The sequence below is a fragment of the Squalius cephalus genome (genome assembly GCF_949319135.1).
Source record: "Squalius cephalus genome assembly, chromosome: 14".
NCBI lineage: Eukaryota > Metazoa > Chordata > Actinopteri > Cypriniformes > Leuciscidae > Squalius > Squalius cephalus.
This window is the reverse complement of record NC_137135.1, coordinates 37,946,188-37,963,865: the sequence shown is the minus strand read 5'-3', so window position 1 is coordinate 37,963,865 and position 17,678 is coordinate 37,946,188. Positions and strand designations below refer to the sequence as shown.

The window sequence follows — 17,678 nt, the reverse complement described above, 5'->3', positions numbered from 1 at the left end:
TTTATGCCATAACTTCAACTTTTTAAGTCATTATTTCGATTTTTATGTCATAATCATGATTTGCAAAAGCATGTTTTCTCCTAACTCTTCCCCACAGAACTGTATATGATATGAGCACAATTTGGCTCACCGGAGCGGAGATGAGCAGCTTCCGGTGACACGCGTAGAGGAGCGCGGCCGCGAGCAGCGCCAGACCCGCGCCGGACACCGCGACGCCCGTTACCGGAGCCCACGTCACTTCCCGGTCCCGGTCCCGGGGCTCCGACAGATCAACCAGCGCGTCCCCCGAGCACGAGTCTGACGAGCCGTTAACGCGCATCTCAAACACCGTTACCGGGCGCAACAACTTCTACTGTCTGTCTGCTGCTGTACTGTTACTTTAGACTGGCAAAGCTTGCGGCCAATGGGAGCGCTGCATTGCCTAAGGAATGCTGTTCACTAAGCCAATCAGAGATGCGAGGGGGCGGGTCTTCCCGCAGCTTCCAAAGTTTGGGAAAAGTTGTGTGCTAAACGGAAATGGAAAAACAAAACTGCGCTTTTCTTCTCGTCCAGTCATGAGATATTTACATACTCATGCAGTTATTTACTGAGTCAAAATAGCAGGGACATTGGTGATATGAAACCGTATTAGTCATTTTAAACGTAGTGAGTTAATTAATCGTCGCGCTGAGATTATTCAACCGGCTCGCGTTTAACGAATCGGGTTGTGATTAAATCCTAGTATGGATTAAACCCACGCAGTTTGGAAATGCACGGGTGGTTTGTGATTATGAGCGCGCTACTGTTTATCTCGCGAGCTGAAGATGCTGCGCGTGCTCGTGCGCGCGCGCGCCATAGATCAACATCTGTTCGATCAGACCATCATCAAGAGAAGATGAAAGATTTGGAGAAATTCCAGCGCAAAAAAGGTTTCTTTTTCATTTATTTATTTATTTTTTAAATCTCAAATTAAACATTTGTTAGTTGTTTCCGGGGGGAAAAGTAGAAACAGAAGTTGTTTTTATTGTTTTTCAGAGATGAGGCGGAGTATCAGCTTGTCAGAGCAGTACACGGATGACGTCATCTCGAGCCACTCCTTATTTGGTCAGTGGGCGGATCAGAGAAACACGTCAAATCGGGTAAAATGACACCTGTCAATCATCCGAACCATTCTATTTTCAAAAATGGAAACTGGCTGGAAACAGATGATTTTCTGTTACAGTGTCATGTCCTCATCTAGTCCGATTCACAAACACATTACTTTATGAGTCAGTTCTTTTAATGATATTTTGAAGAATGTTGTGTGTTGTGTTCCCATTTATTCTAATCAGTTTGATGTTTGTTTACATTCAGAGCGCAACAAAGCTTTCAGCGTTCGGAGTCTCGTTCCTGAAGTGCGCTCAGGTGCGTTTCTGTGTGTGTGTGTGTGTGTGTGTGAGAGAGAGAGAGAGAGAGAGTGTGTGTGTGTGTCTGTGTGTGTGTGTGTGTGTGTGTGTGTGTCTGTGTATATGAGTGAGTATAAGCAGGGCTAACTTTGGGACTTTGGCTGGAGTGAGCCTTCAGCGCACGCGGAGAAAGTTTTTGGCAACCCTAACCCTAATTTTAAACTAGTATAAACCCTGATTTATGGGGGAAAAAAACGAATAGAATGGAAACGTGTTTTCAAAATGTACAATTAATTTATTGATTGCACTATAAAAAAATTAAGATAGAGGTGATTAAATAACATCGTGTGCGAGTATGAGTGTGCGAGTATGAGTGTCCGAGCATGAGTGTGCGAGCATGAGTGTGCGAGCATGAGTGTGCGAGCATGAGTGTGCGAGCATGAGTGTGCGAGCATGAGTGTGCGAGGATGAGTGTGCGAGGATGAGTGTGCGAGCATGAGTGTGCGAGCATGAGTGTGCGAGGATGAGTGTGCGAGCATGAGTGTGCGAGCATGAGTGTGCGAGTATGAGTGTCCGAGCATGAGTGTGCGAGCATGAGTGTGCGAGCATGAGTGTGCGAGCATGAGTGTGCGAGGATGAGTGTGCGAGCATGAGTGTGCGAGCATGAGTGTGCGAGCATGAGTGTGCGAGGATGAGTGTGCGAGCATGAGTGTGCGAGCATGAGTGTGCGAGCATGAGTGTGCGAGTATGAGTGTGAATGTTTATATGAGTGTGCGAGTATGAGTGTGTGAGTGCGAGTATGAGTATGAGTGTGTAAGTGTTTATATGAGTGTGTGAGTGCGAGTATGAGTGTGTGAGTGAGTGCGAGTATGAATGCGAGTATGAGTGTGTAAGTGTTTATATGAGTGTGTGAGTATGAGAGTGTAAGTGCGAGTATGAGTGTGTAAGTGTTATGAGTGCGAGTATGAGTATGAGTGTGTAAGTGTTTATATGAGTGTGTGAGTATGAGTGTGTGAGTGCGAGTATGAGTGCGAGTATGAGTATGAGTGTGTAAGTGTTTATATGAGTGTGTGAGTATGAGAGTGTGAGTGCGAGTATGAGTGTGTGAGTGAGTGCGAGTATGAATGCGAGTATGAGTGTGTAAGTGTTTATATGAGTGTGTGAGTATGAGAGTGTAAGTGCGAGTATGAGTGTGTAAGTGTTTATATGAGTGTGTGAGTGCGAGTGTGAGTGAGTGTGAGTGCGAGTGCGAGTGCGAGTATGAGTGCAAGTATGAGTGTGTAAGTGTTTATATGAGTGTGCGAGTATGAGAGTGTAAGTGCGAGTATGAGTGTGCGAGCATGAGTGTGCGAGCATGAGTGTGCGAGGATGAGTGTGTAAGTGTTTATATGAGTGTGTGAGTATGAGAGTGTAAGTGCGAGTATGAGTGTGTAAGTGTTATGAGTGCGAGTATGAGTATGAGTGTGTAAGTGTTTATATGAGTGTGTGAGTATGAGTGTGTGAGTGCGAGTATGAGTGCGAGTATGAGTATGAGTGTGTAAGTGTTTATATGAGTGTGTGAGTATGAGAGTGTGAGTGCGAGTATGAGTGTGTGAGTGAGTGCGAGTATGAATGCGAGTATGAGTGTGTAAGTGTTTATATGAGTGTGTGAGTATGAGAGTGTAAGTGCGAGTATGAGTGTGTAAGTGTTTATATGAGTGTGTGAGTGCGAGTGTGAGTGAGTGTGAGTGCGAGTGCGAGTGCGAGTATGAGTGCAAGTATGAGTGTGTAAGTGTTTATATGAGTGTGCGAGTATGAGAGTGTAAGTGCGAGTATGAGTGTGCGAGCATGAGTGTGCGAGCATGAGTGTGCGAGGATGAGTGTGCGAGGATGAGTGTGCGAGCATGAGTGTGCGAGCATGAGTGTGCGAGCATGAGTGTGCGAGTATGAGTGTGCGAGTATGAGTGTGAATGTTTATATGAGTGTGCGAGTATGAGTGTGTGAGTGCGAGTATGAGTATGAGTGTGTAAGTGTTTATATGAGTGTGTGAGTGCGAGTATGAGTGTGTGAGTGAGTGCGAGTATGAATGCGAGTATGAGTGTGTAAGTGTTTATATGAGTGTGTGAGTATGAGAGTGTAAGTGCGAGTATGAGTGTGTAAGTGTTTATATGAGTGTGTGAGTATGAGAGTGTAAGTGCGAGTATGAGTGTGTAAGTGTTATGAGTGCGAGTATGAGTATGAGTGTGTAAGTGTTTATATGAGTGTGTGAGTATGAGTGTGTGAGTGCGAGTATGAGTGCGAGTATGAGTATGAGTGTGTAAGTGTTTATATGAGTGTGTGAGTATGAGAGTGTGAGTGCGAGTATGAGTGTGTGAGTGAGTGCGAGTATGAATGCGAGTATGAGTGTGTAAGTGTTTATATGAGTGTGTGAGTATGAGAGTGTAAGTGCGAGTATGAGTGTGTAAGTGTTTATATGAGTGTGTGAGTGCGAGTGCGAGTGTGAGTGAGTGTGAGTGCGAGTGCGAGTGCGAGTATGAGTGCAAGTATGAGTGTGTAAGTGTTTATATGAGTGTGCGAGTATGAGAGTGTAAGTGCGAGTATGAGTGTGTGAGTGTTTATATGAGTGTGCGAGTATGAGAGTGTAAGTGCGAGTATGAGTGTGTGAGTGTTTATATGAGTGTGCGAGTGCGAGTGTGAGTGAGTGTGAGTGCGAGTGCGAGTGCGAGTATGAGTGCAAGTATGAGTGTGTAAGTGTTTATATGAGTGTGCGAGTATGAGAGTGTAAGTGCGAGTATGAGTGTGTGAGTGTTTATATGAGTGTGTGAGTGCGAGTGTGAGTGAGTGTGAGTGCGAGTGCGAGTGCGAGTATGAGTGCAAGTATGAGTGTGTAAGTGTTTATATGAGTGTGCGAGTATGAGAGTGTAAGTGCGAGTATGAGTGTGTGAGTGAGTGTGAGTATGAGTATGAGTGTGAGTATGAGTGTGTGAGTATGAGTGTGTGAGTATGAAGTGTAAGTGCGAGTATGAGTGTGAGTATGAGTGTGTGAGTGTTTATATGAGTGTGCGAGTATGAGAGTGTAAGTGCGCGTATGAGTGTGTGAGTGAGTGTGAGTATGAGTATGAGTGTGAGTATGAGTGTGTGAGTATGAGTGTGTGAGTATGAAGTGTAAGTGCGAGTATGAGTGTGAGTATGAGTGTGTGAGTGAGTGCGAGTATGTGTGTGCGTAAGTGTTTATATGAGTGTGTGAGTGTGAGTATGAATGTGTGAGTGTATGAGTATGAGTGTCCGAGTATGAGTGTCCGAGTATGAGTGTGCGAGCATGAGTGTGCGAGCATGAGTGTGCGAGCATGAGTGTGCGAGCATGAGTGTGCGAGCATGAGTATGAGTGAGAATGTTTATATGAGTGTGCGAGTATGAGTATGAGTGCGTGTTTATATGAGTATGTGAGTATGAGTGTGTGAGTGCGAGTATGAGTGCGAGTATGAGTATGAGTGTGTAAGTGTTTATATGAGTGTGTGAGTATGAGAGTGTGAGTGCGAGTATGAGTGTGTGAGTGAGTGCGAGTATGAATGCGAGTATGAGTGTGTAAGTGTTTATATGAGTGTGTGAGTATGAGAGTGTAAGTGCGAGTATGAGTGTGTAAGTGTTTATATGAGTGTGTGAGTGCGAGTGTGAGTGCGAGTATGAGTGCAAGTATGAGTGTGTAAGTGTTTATATGAGTGTGCTAGTATGAGAGTGTAAGTGCGAGTATGAGTGTATGAGTGTGAGTGTGTGAGTATGAGTGTGTGAGTGTGAGTATGAGTATGAGTGTGTGAGTGTGAGTATGAAGTGTGTGAGTGTGAGTATGAGTATGAGTGTGTGAGTGTGAGTATGAAGTGTAAGTGCGAGTATGAGTGTGAGTATGAGTATGAGTGTGTGAGTGTGAGTATGAAGTGTAAGTGCGAGTATGAGTGTGAGTATGAGTATGAGTGTGTGAGTGCGAGTATGTGTGCGAGTATGAGTGTCAGTATGAAGTGTAAGTGCGAGTATGAGTGTAAGTGTTTATATGAGTGTGTGAGTGAGTGTGTGTGTGTAAGTGTATGAGTGTGAGTGTGAGTGCGAGTGTGAGTGAGTGTCTGTGTGTGAGTGTGAGTATGAGAGTATAAGTGCGAGTATGAGTGTGTGAGTATGAGTGTGTAAGTGTTTATATGAGTGTGTGAGTGCGAGTATGAGTGAGTGAGTGGTGTGTGTGAGTGTGAGTATGAGTGTGTGAGTGTATGAGTGTGTGTGTCTGTGTGAGTATGAGTGTGTGAGTGAGTGTCTGAGTGTGAGTGAGTGTGTGAGTGAGTGAGTGTCTGTGTGTGAGTGTGAGTGAGTGTGTGAGTGAGTGTGTGAGTGAGTGTGTGAGTGAGTGTGTGAGTGAGTGAGTGAGTGTGTGAGTGCGAGTATGAGTGTGAGTATGAGTGTGTGAGTGAGTGTCTGTGTGTGAGTGCGAGTACGAGTGTGTGAGTGTATGAGTATGAATGTATAAGAGTGTGAGTATGAGAGTAAAAGTGTTTATATGAGTGTGCGAGTGTGAGTGCGAGTATGAGTGCGAATATGAGTGTGTGAGTGAGTGTGTGAGTGAGTGTCTGTGTGTGAGTGCGAGTATGAGTGTGTGAGTGTATGACTGTGAGTATGAGAGTGCGAGTGTGAGTATGAGTGCGAATATGAGTGTGTGAGTGAGTGTGTGTGTGAGTGAGTGTGTGAGTGAGTGTGTGAGTGAGTGTGTGAGTGAGTGTGTGAGTGAGTGTCTGTGTGTGAGTGCGAGTATGAGTGTGTGAGTGAGTGTCTGTGTGTGAGTGCGAGTATGAGTGTGTGTGTGTGTGAGTATGAGTGTGTGTGTGTGTGTGTGTGTGTGTGTGTGTGTGTGTGTGTGTGTAATATTGCCAGTCGTGTGTCACAGGTGGACAGTGGTGTTGAGCTGCGAGTGACGCTGCTAGTCAGGAACCCAGAGGAAGGTCACGACCTCTCGCAGCTCTGCATCCGTGACTCAGTGTCTGATGTGACGCTCCTGCAGACCAACGGGAGCGTTCAGGAGAGAGGATACCAGACCTTCAGCACAGACACACTGCCCGGTACACACTCACACACACACACACACACACACACACACACACACACACACACACACACACAGACTATATAACTCACAGACTATATAACTCATACTCACTGTTCTCACTCTGTGTGTGTGTGTGTGTGTGTGTGTGTGTGTGTGTGTGTGTGTGTGTGTGTGTGTGTGTGTGTGTGTAGCTGGCTCTCAGTTTGTGGTTTTGTACAGGATGAGTGTGAAAGGAAACAGAAAACAGGTTTTGACATTACCAGCGTTTCTGACCTTCTCCAATGCCACTCAGGTATCTACACCCGTCTGTCTCTCTCTCTTCTCCTGTCTCACTGTCTGCTGTCTCACTGTCTGGTGTCTCACTGTCTGCTGTCTCACTGTCTGCTGTCTCACTGTCTCACTGTCTGCTGTCTCACTGTCTGCTGTCTGCTGTCTCACTGTCTGCTGTCTCACTGTCTGCTGTCTCACTGTCTCACTGTCTGCTGTCTGCTGTCTCACTGTCTCACTGTCTGCTGTCTCACTGTCTGCTGTCTGCTGTCTGCTGTCTCACTGTCTGCTGTCTCACTGTCTGCTGTCTGCTGTCTCACTGTCTGCTGTCTGCTGTCTCACTGTCTGCTGTCTGCTGTCTCACTGTCTGCTGTCTCACTGTCTGCTGTCTCACTGTCTCACTGTCTCCTGTCTGCTGTCTCACTGTCTGCTGTCTGCTGTCTCACTGTCTCACTGTCTGCTGTCTCACTGTCTGCTGTCTGCTGTCTCACTGTCTGCTGTCTCACTGTCTGCTGTCTGCTGTCTGCTGTCTCACTGTCTGCTGTCTCACTGTCTCACTGTCTGCTGTCTCACTGTCTGCTGTCTCACTGTCTCCTGTCTGCTGTCTCACTGTCTGCTGTCTGCTGTCTCACTGTCTGCTGTCTCACTGTCTGCTGTCTTGCTGTCTCACTGTCTGCTGTCTGCTGTCTCACTGTCTGCTCTCTGCTGTTTCACTGTCTGCTGTCTCACTGTCTGCTGTCTTGCTGTCTCACTGTTTGCTGTCTCACTGTCTGCTGTCTGCTGTCTCACTGTCTGCTGTCTCACTGTCTGCTGTCTGCTGTCTGCTGTCTCACTGTCTGCTGTCTCACTGTCTGCTGTCTGCTGTCTCACTGTCTGCTGTCTGCTGTCTCACTGTCTGCTGTCTGCTGTCTCACTGTCTGCTGTCTCACTGTCTCACTGTCTGCTGTCTGCTGTCTCACTGTCTCCTGTCTGCTGTCTCACTGTCTGCTGTCTCACTGTCTCACTGTCTGCTGTCTGCTGTCTCACTGTCTGCTGTCTGCTGTCTCACTGTCTGCTGTCTCACTGTCTGCTGTCTGCTGTCTCACTGTCTGCTGTCTCACTGTCTCACTGTCTGCTGTCTCACTGTCTGCTGTCTCACTGTCTGCTGTCTCACTGTCTCCTGTCTGCTGTCTCACTGTCTGCTGTCTGCTGTCTCACTGTCTGCTCTCTGCTGTTTCACTGTCTGCTGTCTCACTGTCTGCTGTCTTGCTGTCTCACTGTCTGCTGTCTACTGTCTCACTGTCTGCTGTCTGCTGTCTCACTGTCTGCTGTCTCACTGTCTCACTGTCTGCTGTCTCACTGTCTGCTGTCTCACTGTCTGCTGTCTCACTGTCTGCTGTCTCACTGTCTGCTGTCTGCTGTCTCACTGTCTGCTGTCTCACTGTCTGCTGTCTGCTGTCTCACTGTCTGCTGTCTCACTGTCTGCTGTCTCACTGTCTGCTGTCTGCTGTCTCACTGTCTCACTGTCTGCTGTCTGCTGTCTCACTGTCTGCTGTCTCACTGTCTGATGTCTCACTGTCTGCTGTCTGCTGTCTCGCTGTCTGCTGTCTCTGTCTCGCTGTCTGCTGTCTCGCTGTCTGCTGTCTGCTGTCTCACTGTCTGCTGTCTCACTGTCTGCTGTCTCACTGTCTCACTGTCTGCTGTCTCACTGTCTGCTGTCTGCTGTCTCACTGTCTGCTGTCTCACTGTCTGCTGTCTCACTGTCTGCTGTCTGCTGTCTCACTGTCTGCTGTCTCACTGTCTGCTGTCTGCTGTCTCACTGTCTGCTGTCTCACTGTCTGCTGTCTCACTGTCTGCTGTTTCACTGTCTGCTGTCTGCTGTTTCACTGTCTGCTGTCTGCTGTCTCACTGTCTGCTGTCTCACTGTCTCACTGTCTGCTGTCTCACTGTCTGCTGTCTCTCTGTCTGCTGTCTCACTGTCTGCTGTCTCACTGTCTGCTGTCTCACTGTCTGCTGTCTGCTGTCTCACTGTCTGCTGTCTCACTGTCTGCTGTCTGCTGTCTCACTGTCTGCTGTCTCACTGTCTGCTGTCTCACTGTCTGCTGTTTCACTGTCTGCTGTCTGCTGTTTCACTGTCTGCTGTCTGCTGTCTCACTGTCTGCTGTCTCACTGTCTCACTGTCTGCTGTCTCACTGTCTGCTGTCTCACTGTCTGCTGTCTGCTGTCTCTCTGTCTGCTGTCTCACTGTCTGCTGTCTCACTGTCTGCTGTCTGCTGTCTCACTGTGTGCTGTCTCACTGTCTGCTGTCTCACTGTCTGCTGTCTGCTGTCTCACTGTCTGCTGTCTCACTGTCTCACTGTCTGCTGTCTCACTGTCTGCTGTCTCACTGTCTGCTGTCTGCTGTCTCTCTGTCTGCTGTCTCACTGTCTGCTGTCTGCTGTCTCACTGTCTGCTGTCTCACTGTGTGCTGTCTCACTGTCTGCTGTCTGCTGTCTCACTGTCTGCTGTCTGCTGTCTCACTGTCTGCTGTCTCACTGTCTGCTGTCTCACTGTCTGCTGTCTGCTGTCTCACTGTCTGCTGTCTCACTGTCTGCTGTTGCTGTCTCATTGTCTGCTGTCTCACTGTCTGCTGTCTCACTGTCTGCTGTCTGCTGTCTCACTGTCTGCTGTCTCACTGTCTGCTGTCTCACTGTCTGCTGTCTGCTGTCTCACTGTCTGCTGTCTCACTGTCTTACTGTCTGCTGTCTCACTGTCTGCTGTCTCACTGTCTGCTGTCTGACTGTCTGCTGTCTCACTGTCTGATGTCTCACTGTCTGCTGTCTGCTGTCTCACTGTCTGCTGTCTCACTGTCTGCTGTCTCACTGTCTGCTGTCTGCTGTCTCACTGTCTCACTGTCTGCTGTCTCACTGTCTGCTGTCTCACTGTCTGCTGTCTCACTGTCTGCTGTCTCGCTGTCTGCTGTCTCGCTGTCTGCTGTCTCACTGTCTGCTGTCTCACTGTCTCACTGTCTGCTGTCTCACTGTCTGCTGTCTCACTGTCTCACTGTCTGCTGTCTCACTGTCTGCTGTCTGCTGTCTCACTGTCTGCTGTCTCACTGTCTGCTGTCTCACTGTCTCACTGTCTGCTGTCTCACTGTCTGCTGTCTGCTGTCTGCTGTCTGCTGTCTCACTGTCTGCTGTCTCACTGTCTCACTGTCTGCTGTCTCACTGTCTGCTGTCTCACTGTCTGCTGTCTCACTGTCTGCTGTCTCGCTGTCTGCTGTCTGCTGTCTCTCTGTCTGCTGTCTCACTGTCTGCTGTCTCACTGTCTGCTGTCTCACTGTCTGCTGTTTCACTGTCTGCTGTCTGCTGTTTCACTGTCTGCTGTCTCACTGTCTGCTGTCTCACTGTCTGCTGTCTGCTGTCTCACTGTCTGCTGTCTCACTGTCTGCTGTCTCACTGTCTGCTGTCTCACTGTCTGCTGTCTCACTGTCTGCTGTCTGCTGTCTGCTGTCTCACTGTCTGCTGTCTCACTGTCTGCTGTCTGCTGTCTCGCTGTTGCTGTCTCGCTGTCTGCTGTCTCGCTGTCACACTGTCTGCTGTCTCACTGTCTGCTGTCTCACTGTCTGCTGTCTCACTGTCTGCTGTCTCACTGTCTCACTGTCTGCTGTCTCACTGTCTGCTGTCTCACTGTCTGCTGTCTCACTGTCTCACTGTCTGCTGTCTCACTGTCTGCTGTCTGCTGTCTCACTGTCTGCTGTCTCACTGTCTCACTGTCTGCTGTCTCACTGTCTGCTGTCTCACTGTCTGCTGTCTGCTGTCTCACTGTCTGCTGTCTCACTGTCTGCTGTCTCACTGTCTGCTGTCTCACTGTCTGCTGTCTCACTGTCTGCTGTCTTGCTGTCTCACTGTCTGCTGTCTCACTGTCTGCTGTCTCACTGTCTGCTGTCTCACTGTCTCACTGTCTGCTGTCTCACTGTCTGCTGTCTCACTGTCTGCTGTCTCACTGTCTGCTGTCTGCTGTCTCACTGTCTGCTGTCTCACTGACTGCTGTCTCACTGTCTGCTGTCTCACTGTCTGCTGTCTCACTGTCTGCTGTCTTGCTGTCTCACTGTTTGCTGTCTCACTGTCTGCTGTCTCACTGTCTGCTGTCTCACTGTCTCCTGTCTGCTGTCTCACTGTCTGCTGTCTCACTGTCTCACTGTCTGCTGTCTCACTGTCTGCTGTCTCACTGTCTGCTGTCTCACTGTCTGCTGTCTCACTGTCTCACTGTCTGCTGTCTCACTGTCTGCTGTCTCACTGTCTGCTGTCTCACTGTCTGCTGTCTCACTGACTGCTGTCTCACTGTCTGCTGTCTTGCTGTCTCACTGTCTGCTGTCTCACTGTCTGCTGTCTGCTGTCTCACTGTCTGCTGTCTCACTGTCTGCTGTCTCACTGACTGCTGTCTCACTGTCTGCTGTCTCACTGTCTGCTGTCTGCTGTCTCACTGTCTGCTGTCTGCTGTCTCACTGTCTGCTGTCTGCTGTCTCACTGTCTCACTGTCTGCTGTCTCACTGTCTGCTGTCTCACTGTCTGCTGTCTCACTGACTGCTGTCTCACTGTCTGCTGTCTTGCTGTCTCACTGTCTGCTGTCTCACTGTCTGCTGTCTGCTGTCTCACTGTCTGCTGTCTCACTGTCTGCTGTCTGCTGTCTCACTGACTGCTGTCTCACTGTCTGCTGTCTGCTGTCTCACTGTCTGCTGTCTCGCTGTCTCACTGTCTGCTGTCTCACTGTCTGCTGTCTCACTGTCTGCTGTCTCACTGTCTGCTGTCTGCTGTCTGCTGTCTCACTGTCTGCTGTCTCACTGTCTCACTGTCTGCTGTCTGCTGTCTCACTGTCTGCTGTCTCACTGTCTGCTGTCTCACTGTCTGCTGTCTCACTGTCTCACTGTCTGCTGTCTGCTGTCTCACTGTCTGCTGTCTGCTGTCTCACTGTCTGCTGTCTGCTGTCTCACTGTCTGCTGTCTCACTGTCTGCTGTCTCACTGTCTGCTGTCTCACTGTCTCACTGTCTGCTGTCTGCTGTCTCACTGTCTGCTGTCTCACTGTCTGCTGTCTGCTGTCTCACTGTCTGCTGTCTGCTGTCTCACTGTCTGCTGTCTCACTGTCTGCTGTCTCACTGTCTGCTGTCTGCTGTCTCACTGTCTGCTGTCTCACTGTCTGCTGTCTCACTGTCTGCTGTCTCACTGTCTGCTGTCTGCTGTCTCACTGTCTCACTGTCTGCTGTCTCACTGTCTGCTGTCTCACTGTCTCACTGTCTGCTGTCTCACTGTCTGCTGTCTCACTGTCTTCTGTCTGCTGTGTCGCTGTCTGCTGTCTGCTGTCTCACTGTCTGCTGTCTCACTGTCTGCTGTCTCACTGTCTGCTGTCTGCTGTCTCACTGTCTGCTGTCTCACTGTCTGCTGTCTGCTGTCTGCTGTCTCACTGTCTGCTGTCTCACTGTCTGCTGTCTCACTGTCTGCTGTCTGCTGTCTCACTGTCTGCTGTCTCACTGACTGCTGTCTCACTGTCTCCTGTCTGCTGTCTCACTGTCTGCTGTCTGCTGTCTCACTGTCTGCTGTCTCACTGTCTGCTGTCTCACTGTCTGCTGTCTCACTGTCTGCTGTCTGCTGTCTCACTGTCTGCTGTCTGCTGTCTCACTGTCTGCTGTCTCACTGTCTGCTGTCTGCTGTCTCACTGTCTGCTGTCTGCTGTCTCACTGTCTGCTGTCTCACTGTCTGCTGTCTCACTGTCTGCTGTCTCACTGTCTCACTGTCTGCTGTCTCACTGTCTCACTGTCTGCTGTCTGCTGTCTCACTGTCTCACTGTCTGCTGTCTCACTGTCTGCTGTCTCACTGTCTGCTGTCTCAGTCTCACTGTCTGCTGTCTCACTGTCTGCTGTCTCACTGTCTGCTGTCTCGCTGTCTCACTGTCTGCTGTCTGCTGTCTCACTGTCTGCTGTCTCACTGTCTGCTGTCTCACTGTCTGCTGTCTGCTGTCTCACTGTCTGCTGTCTCACTGTCTGCTGTCTGCTGTCTCACTGTCTGCTGTCTCACTGTCTGCTGTCTCACTGTCTGCTGTCTGCTGTCTCACTGTCTGCTGTCTCACTGTCTCACTGTCTGCTGTCTCACTGTCTGCTGTCTCACTGTCTGCTGTCTGCTGTCTCTCTGTCTGCTGTCTCACTGTCTGCTGTCTCACTGTCTGCTGTCTCACTGTCTGCTGTCTGCTGTCTCACTGTCTGCTGTCTCACTGTCTGCTGTCTGCTGTCTCACTGTCTGCTGTCTCACTGTCTGCTGTCTCGCTGTCTGCTGTCTCACTGTCTGCTGTCTCACTGTCTGCTGTCTCGCTGTCTGCTGTGTCACAGATTTTGATCCGTTTGGTTCATTCACTGGTTGTTTGTTTGTGGTAAATGTGATGAAACTGGATCAATATTGACTGTATTTCAGAATGTCTCACTGTCTGCTGTCTCACTGTCTGCTGTCTCACTGTCTGCTGTCTCACTGTCTGCTGTCTCACTGTCTGCTGTCTCACTGTCTGCTGTGTTTGTGGTAAATGTGATGAATCTGAGGTTTCGTTGATCAATATTGACTGTATTTCAGAATGATGTTCATCTGTTTGGTCCAGTGGTGGCGAATTTCACTCTGAGGATAAACACCACTGAGCAGGTGAACACACACACTCTCTCACACACACACACACACACACACACACACACACACTCACACACAATCACTCACTCTCACACACACTCACACATTTAACCGGCTGATGTGTGTGTGTGTGTGTGTGTGTGTGTGTTGACAGGTTGAAGTGGATCGCTCTATTCTACTCCTGGGTTTCCTGGGTTCGTTCCTGCTGTCGCTCCTGCTGTTGTCTCTCTGTGTCGTCAGTGTGAAGCTCCTCCAGCGCAGACGACTGCGCATCTCTGCACACACAGTCAGTCCTTTACAGTCTCAGCACTGAGTGTGTGTGTGTGTGTGTGTGTGTGTGTGTGTGTGTGTGTGTGAAGCTCCTCCAGCGCAGACGACTGCGCATCTCTGCACACACAGTCAGTCCTTTACAGTCTCAGCACTGAGTGAGTGTGTGTGTGTGTGTGTGTGTGTGTGTGAAGCTCCTCCAGCGCAGACGACTGCGCATCTCTGCACACACAGTCAGTCCTTTACAGTCTCAGCACTGAGTGAGTGTGTGTGAGAGAGAGAGAAAGAGACTGTGTGTGTGTGTGTGTGTGTGTGAGAGAGAGAGAGAGAGACTGTGTGTGTGTGTATGTGAGAGACTGTGTGTGTGTGTGTGTGTGTGTGTGTGTGTGTGTGTGTGTGTGTGAGAGAGAGTGTGTGTGTGTGTGTGTGTGAGATGTTGGTGTGAAATAACTGTTTCTTCATTTCTAGAGACGCAGTGTGAATGAAGAGGCGGGGCCGTACGAGGGAACATGTGACATCACTGCGTCAGCCAATGAGGAGGCAGCGTTTGAGGATACATTTGTGGATATTTTGATGTTGGAGGATCCACAAAACATGATGGAGGCACTTGACAGGTGTGTAAAACTCAAGAAGAACATTGGGAGAAACAAAGTCACGCTTAACACTGAATAATATGATCAGTTAGACTGCACTGACACTATCAGATGAGAACAAAACTGGACCTGAAATGAGTTTAATGAAGACACGACTGAAAATGGGTTTGTTTCATAATTGATGAAATTTGGTAAATTAACACTGTTGACCTGAACTGAGCTTGAAGGGTTAGTTCACCCAAAAATGAAAATTCTGTCATCGATTGCTCTCCCTCATGTTGTTCCAAACCTGTAAGACTTTCGTTCATCTTTGGAACACAAATTAAGATATTTTTAATAAAAGTGATTTCTGTCCCTCCATTATATTGATACACAACTACCACTTTGATACGGTGGCCCAGTAGTGCACAACACAACGAAATTTAAAAAGCAAACATAAGTTCACAACTCAACGGAAATAAGCCACAACACAACGAAATCAAGACGAAATCAAGATGCAACTAGGGGTGTGACGGTTAGCATATAACCGTGAGACCGACGGTTATAGTCGAACACCGTCATTAGATCTCTATAACCGCCAAAACCGTGTTATTAAAATATTTGTTACAAACATTTTTTATCATAGAGAATGTTTAAATACTAATTAAAAACAATTGTTAACAGTCTGTGTTATTAATGGTCTACGTCGTTTCCAACTGTATTTGATTCTTTGCCAAGCGACCGCCAATCATTTGAGATAGAAATAAAAGCTATGATATAGTGATGTGACATCATTATGAGATTTATTAAACAAATGAAAAACATTTGCAATAATAAACATTAGCAATGAACATTTGCAATCGGGAGACATGGTTTTTACCACTTAATGAAGTGTTTTTACCACTTAATGAAGTTTTGTTTTGTAGAAAGCATTTCTTTAAAGCGAATTTCGTTTTGTACAAATTGTATCTTAATTTTAATAAATGTTTCATCAACCAATTGCATGTATTTAATAAATAAAAAGCATTGGAGACAATATAACCGTGACATTGAGGCTCCGATGCGCCGCGCTCACTTGCATTGCATTGTGAAGTTGAATTAGAGCGCATCTCATCGTAAATGAATGAAACTCAGCGTAGGCCTATGCCTCATACATTAGCATTAAATATCTTTGCTGCATCCTTTCCAGACCAGACAAGGGCTTTCCTGCGGCTCGCACCAGCAGAGCATTGCATCGTCCATAGACCGCAGAACACTCAGCGGATGGCGGGCGGGTGCGGCTTTGAAATCTGGTCAGAAAACGTTGGTGCGGATGATGAGTTTTGTGATGCGGTTGCGGATGAACTAATACCCCATCCGCGTATCTCTATCGATAACAACATTGAACACTACACAAATATTAATTTTATTCAAACTAAGTTGTCCTATAACAGACGAACGTCACGAACGTCGCAAACCTCCCCCCCCCCCACACACACACGACGACGACAACGATGACGGTTATGTTACGAACCGTCACATTTGACTCATGTCATAACCGTCATCACCAATTCTGAAACCGGCACACCCCTAGATGCAACACAACAAAATCAAGTTGCAACACAACAAAATCAAGCCACAACACAACAAAATCAAGATGCAACACAACGAAATCAAGATGCAACACAACAAAATCAAGTTGCAACACAACAAAACCAAGATGCAACACAACAAAATCAAGATGCAACACAACAAAATCAAGATGCAACACAACAAAACCAAGATGCAACACAACAAAATCAAGCCACAACACAACGAAATCAAGATGCAACACAATAAAATCAAGATGCAACACAACAAAATCAAGATGCAACACAACAAAATCAAGCCACAACACAACGAAATCAAGATGCAACACAACAAAATCAAGATGCAACACAACAAAACCAAGATGCAACACAACAAAATTAAGCCACAACACAACGAAATCAAGATGCAACACAACAAAATGAAGATGCAACACAACAAAACCAAGATGCAACACAACAAAATCAAGGCACAACACAATGAAATCAAGCCACAACACAATGAAATCAAGATGCAACACAACAAAATCAAGATGCAACACAACAAAACCAAGATGCAACACAACAAAACCAAGACGCAACACAACAAAATCAAGCCACAACACAATGAAATCAAGCCACAACACAATGAAATCAAGATGCAACACAATGAAATCAAGATGCAACACAACAAAATCAAGATGCAACACAACAAAATCAAGACGCAACACAACAAAATCAAGCCACAACACAATGAAATCAAGCCACAACACAATGAAATCAAGATGCAACACAACAAAATCAAGATGCAACACAACAAAATCAAGATGCAACACAACAAAATCAAGATGCAACACAACAAAACCAAGATGCAACACAACAAAACCAAGACGCAACACAACAAAATCAAGCCACAACACAATGAAATCAAGCCACAACACAATGAAATCAAGATGCAACACAACAAAATCAAGATGCAACACAACAAAACCAAGATGCAACACAACAAAATCAAGCCACAACACAACGAAATCAAGATGCAACACAACAAAATCAAGATGCAACACAACAAAATCAAGCCACAACACAACGAAATCAAGATGTAACACAACAAAATCAAGCCACAACACAACAAAATCAAGATGCAACACAACAAAATCAAGCCACAACACAACGAAATCAAGATGCAACACAACAAAATCAAGATGCAACACAACAAAATCAAGATGCAACACAACAAAATCAAGATGCAACACAACAAAATCAAGATGCAACACAACAAAATCAAGCCACAACACAACGAAATCAAGATGCAACACAACAAAATCAAGATGCAACACAACAAAATCAAGATGCAACACAACAAAACCAAGATGCAACACAACAAAATCAAGCCACAACACAACGAAATCAAGATGCAACACAACAAAATCAAGATGCAACACAACAAAATCAAGATGCAACACAACAAAATCAAGATGCAACACAACGAAATCAAGCCGCAACACAACGAAATCAAGATGCAACACAACAAAATCAAGATGCAACACAACAAAACCAAGATGCAACACAACAAAATCAAGCCACAACACAACGAAATCAAGATGCAACACAACAAAATCAAGATGCAACACAACAAAATCAAGCCACAACACAACGAAATCAAGATGCAACACAACAAAATCAAGATGCAACACAACAAAACCAAGATGCAACACAACAAAATCAAGCCACAACACAATGAAATCAAGATGCAACACAACGAAATCAAGATGCAACACAACAAAATCAAGATGCAACACAACAAAACCAAGATGCAACACAACAAAATCAAGCCACAACACAACGAAATCAAGATTCAACACAACAAAACCAAGATGCAACACAACGAAATCAAGCCGCAACGCAACAAAATCAAGATGCAACACAACGAAATCAAGCCACAACACAACGAAATCAAGCCGCAACACAACGAAAT

The 17,678-nt window shown here is 46.9% G+C and overlaps 2 protein-coding genes across 5 annotated transcripts in view; one reads left to right on the top strand and one right to left on the bottom strand.

Annotated features, from left to right (window-relative positions):
* Window positions 1–319, bottom strand: part of evc (EvC ciliary complex subunit 1) — a gene marked incomplete at its 5' end in the record, with an annotated part of 56,078 nt that extends 55,759 nt beyond the window's left edge. For all 4 annotated transcript variants that reach the window (XM_079893318.1, XM_079893320.1, XM_079893319.1 and 1 more), the window contains one exon: window positions 131–319. In XM_079893318.1, coding sequence (XP_079749444.1) covers window positions 131–319 — 189 coding nt within the window. The remainder of the gene's footprint in view (window positions 1–130) is intronic.
* Window positions 320–748: 429 nt separating this feature from the next.
* LOC307171583 (limbin-like) overlaps window positions 749–17,678 on the top strand; it is a gene marked incomplete at its 5' end in the record, with an annotated part of 49,633 nt that continues 32,703 nt past the window's right edge. Inside the window, 8 exons of the mRNA XM_079893317.1 lie at window positions 749–908; window positions 1,015–1,118; window positions 1,333–1,383; window positions 6,268–6,439; window positions 6,618–6,718; window positions 13,267–13,332; window positions 13,472–13,603; window positions 14,053–14,198. Of these exons, the coding sequence (XP_079749443.1) occupies window positions 749–908; window positions 1,015–1,118; window positions 1,333–1,383; window positions 6,268–6,439; window positions 6,618–6,718; window positions 13,267–13,332; window positions 13,472–13,603; window positions 14,053–14,198 (932 nt within the window). The remainder of the gene's footprint in view (window positions 909–1,014; window positions 1,119–1,332; window positions 1,384–6,267; window positions 6,440–6,617; window positions 6,719–13,266; window positions 13,333–13,471; window positions 13,604–14,052; window positions 14,199–17,678) is intronic.